The following is a 2,511-nucleotide window of genomic DNA, read 5'->3' as shown; positions in this document are numbered from 1 at the left end:
AACTATAATTATATTTAAGTATAGTTGAATGATATTAAAAATGAATATTAATATTAATATTGATTAATAATAATAGTATAAAGAATTAGGAGCATGAGAGAAGATATTACAATATTAATTTTGGTATTAATTTTATGTTTGTCCAAAATACTCTCTATGACAAATGGAAAAATATATTTGTTTAAAGGACATTTTGGAAAGAAAATTGTATCAGTACCAAAAACATGATTTATAGATATTAAAAATGATATAAAATAAAGATGATTCCCTCTTGAATTTAACGGAGCTTCAATTCTCTCTCTACGAATCAAAACTTGGAAAAAATTAGCCAAAATATGATGACAATTCATGAATCAGAGCTAGTTTCTTCGTTTTCCAGCTTGTCTCCAGTTATGAATTGGCGTAAACTGCGCATGATTCCACTAATCTTCATACATCTTTCATCCATGGCGCTGGGGCAGGACAATCCCTACAACTGCACCACCACCACCGCCTCCAATTTCACAAACAACAGCGCCGATCTCACTGCGTTACTCCGCTCTCTCTCCTCCAACATCACCGACTACGGCTTCAGCCAACGGCCTCGCCCTCTGCCGCGCCGACCAGTCCCCGCACATGTGCCGCGCCTGTATCCAATCCGCGTCGCGCGAGCTGCTCGAATCGTGCCCCGGCGCGAGGCAGGCTGCGATATGGTACGAGTACTGCACCCTGCGCTACTCCGACGATCCCATACACAGCACGCGTGTCGCCGATCCAGTTAAGAGACTGCGAAATACACAAAATGCTGCGAATGGAGCTGCGTTCAAGGAGGACAGGGCGAGGCTGCTGGCTGATCTCACCGCGCAGGCGGCTAACGGCACGTTCCAGCTCAAGGTCGGTGCGGGAGCTAGGAATCTATCGCGCTCTGATTTTGCGACGATTTATGGACTGGTGCAGTGTACGCCGGACTTTTCGTCGGAGGAATGCCGGAGTTGCTTGACTGAAATTGCGGAAATCCTTCGAAATTTTACTTCGATTGGATTCAGAGTGCTAGGACCTGATTGCGTTATTCGCTATGAAAGTACTAGTTGATTTCTACAATGAAACTAGGCTTGGGGAATTGGGGGTAAAACTTGTAGCTTCGCAACCGCCGCTGCCGGCGACCTCGCAGCCAGGTAATTGTACTACTCAAATCCCTAATTTTAATTTGGGAAATTCCTTGGATTTGGTCCTTTTAATTGAGATGAACCTGTTGTTTTTGAATTGTGTTTTTGTTAGAATGTAGAGAATCGATCTTAATTAATTTTGGGAAAAAATGGGATTAAACAACATTGTTAAGAGGATCGGTAAAAGAGTTTTTGCATATATTTTTCTGATGATTACATAGTATATGGAGTACTTATTATATAGAACTAGGGATTGCTCTACAAGGTAAACCTAATTAACATAATTACAAAGATTGCATATCTCCTATAATTGGTAAAGAAATAATCTACCCATATCTTCTCCTGATACGGTATAATCTTCTCCAACACTCCCCCTCAAGTTAAGTGACGGGATTCCCGATGCTTAACTTGCACAATACTTCTCGGAACAGCTTTGAGTTCACCGCCTTGGTTAAAATATCTGCTAGCTGATCCTCGGACTTCACAAATGGCATCTCAACTATCCTTGCCTCGATATTCTCCTTTATGAAGTGCCTGTCCACTTCCACATGTTTGGTTCGATCATGTTGGACTGGGTTTTCAGAAATGCTAATGGCCGCCTTGTTATCACAAAAAAGCTTGCACGTCTGAGATGAGTAAAGATCTAACTCTCTCATAAGTCTCCTTAGTCATAGTAACTCTGTCAGCCCACTCTTTATCCCGCGAAATTCTGCTTCCGCGCTCGATAGTGCTACCACTTTCTGCTTCTTGCTTCTCCATGTCACAAGATTACCTCCAACGAAAGTGAAGTACCCCGCGGTTGATCTCCTATCATTTGGATTTCCAGCCCAATCTGCATCAGTGAATCCATTTATCTCCAAGTGTCCATGTTTCTCGAACAAAAGCCCATGTTCAACTGTTCCTTTCAAATACCGAACAATCCGTATAACTGCTTCCCAATGCTCTTCTTGAGGTGCATGCATAAACTGACTTACTACTCCCACCGCGTAGGCAATATCCGGCCTAGTGTGAGATAAATAAATCAACTTCCCAACTAACCTTTGATATCTCCCCCTGTCAGCGAGCTTCGCCTCTTCCTTCATTTGCAATCCATGGTTTTGAACCATTGGAGTATCTGCAGGTTTGCAGTCAAGCATCCCGATTTCGGCTAAAAGGTCGAGTATGTACTTCCTTTGATTTATGAATATCCCTTTCCTTGACCTCAACACTTCTATTCCCAAAAAATATTTTAGAGGCCCCAAATCCTTCATCTCGAATTCACTAAACAAGTTTTTCCTGAGCTCGGCCATCTCTTCAATATCATCTCCGGTGATAATCATATCATCCACATAAATAATCAGACACGTGATCTTGCCCTCTCTCTTCT

The 2,511-nt window shown here is 42.3% G+C and overlaps 2 protein-coding genes across 2 annotated transcripts; one reads left to right on the top strand and one right to left on the bottom strand.

Annotated features, from left to right (window-relative positions):
* Nucleotides 1–303: 303 nt before the first annotated feature.
* Nucleotides 304–1,197, top strand: LOC125198266 (cysteine-rich receptor-like protein kinase 25). Its single transcript, XM_048096650.1, has one exon. It carries the CDS (start codon nucleotides 616–618, stop codon nucleotides 1,069–1,071), a length of 456 nt encoding a protein of 151 aa, XP_047952607.1. The 5' UTR covers nucleotides 304–615; the 3' UTR covers nucleotides 1,072–1,197.
* Nucleotides 1,198–1,813: 616 nt separating this feature from the next.
* LOC125198265 (uncharacterized mitochondrial protein AtMg00810-like) lies at nucleotides 1,814–2,434 on the bottom strand. Its single transcript, XM_048096649.1, has one exon. It carries the CDS (start codon nucleotides 2,432–2,434, stop codon nucleotides 1,814–1,816), a length of 621 nt encoding a protein of 206 aa, XP_047952606.1.
* Between the last annotated feature and the right edge of the window lie 77 nt (nucleotides 2,435–2,511).

This window comes from Salvia hispanica, unplaced genomic scaffold (genome assembly GCF_023119035.1).
Source record: "Salvia hispanica cultivar TCC Black 2014 unplaced genomic scaffold, UniMelb_Shisp_WGS_1.0 HiC_scaffold_1329, whole genome shotgun sequence".
Lineage (NCBI taxonomy): Eukaryota > Viridiplantae > Streptophyta > Magnoliopsida > Lamiales > Lamiaceae > Salvia > Salvia hispanica.
Note: the sequence above shows the minus strand (reverse complement) of the source record. Positions and strands in the feature narration are given on the sequence as shown.

What these genes read in the sequence shown, in the direction of transcription:
- LOC125198266 (XM_048096650.1), top strand. Translation starts at nt 616, where the DNA reads ATGTGCCGCGCCTGTATCCAATCCGCGTCGCGCGAGCTGCTCGAATCG.
- LOC125198265 (XM_048096649.1), bottom strand. Translation starts at nt 2,434, where the DNA reads ATGGCCGAGCTCAGGAAAAACTTGTTTAGTGAATTCGAGATGAAGGAT.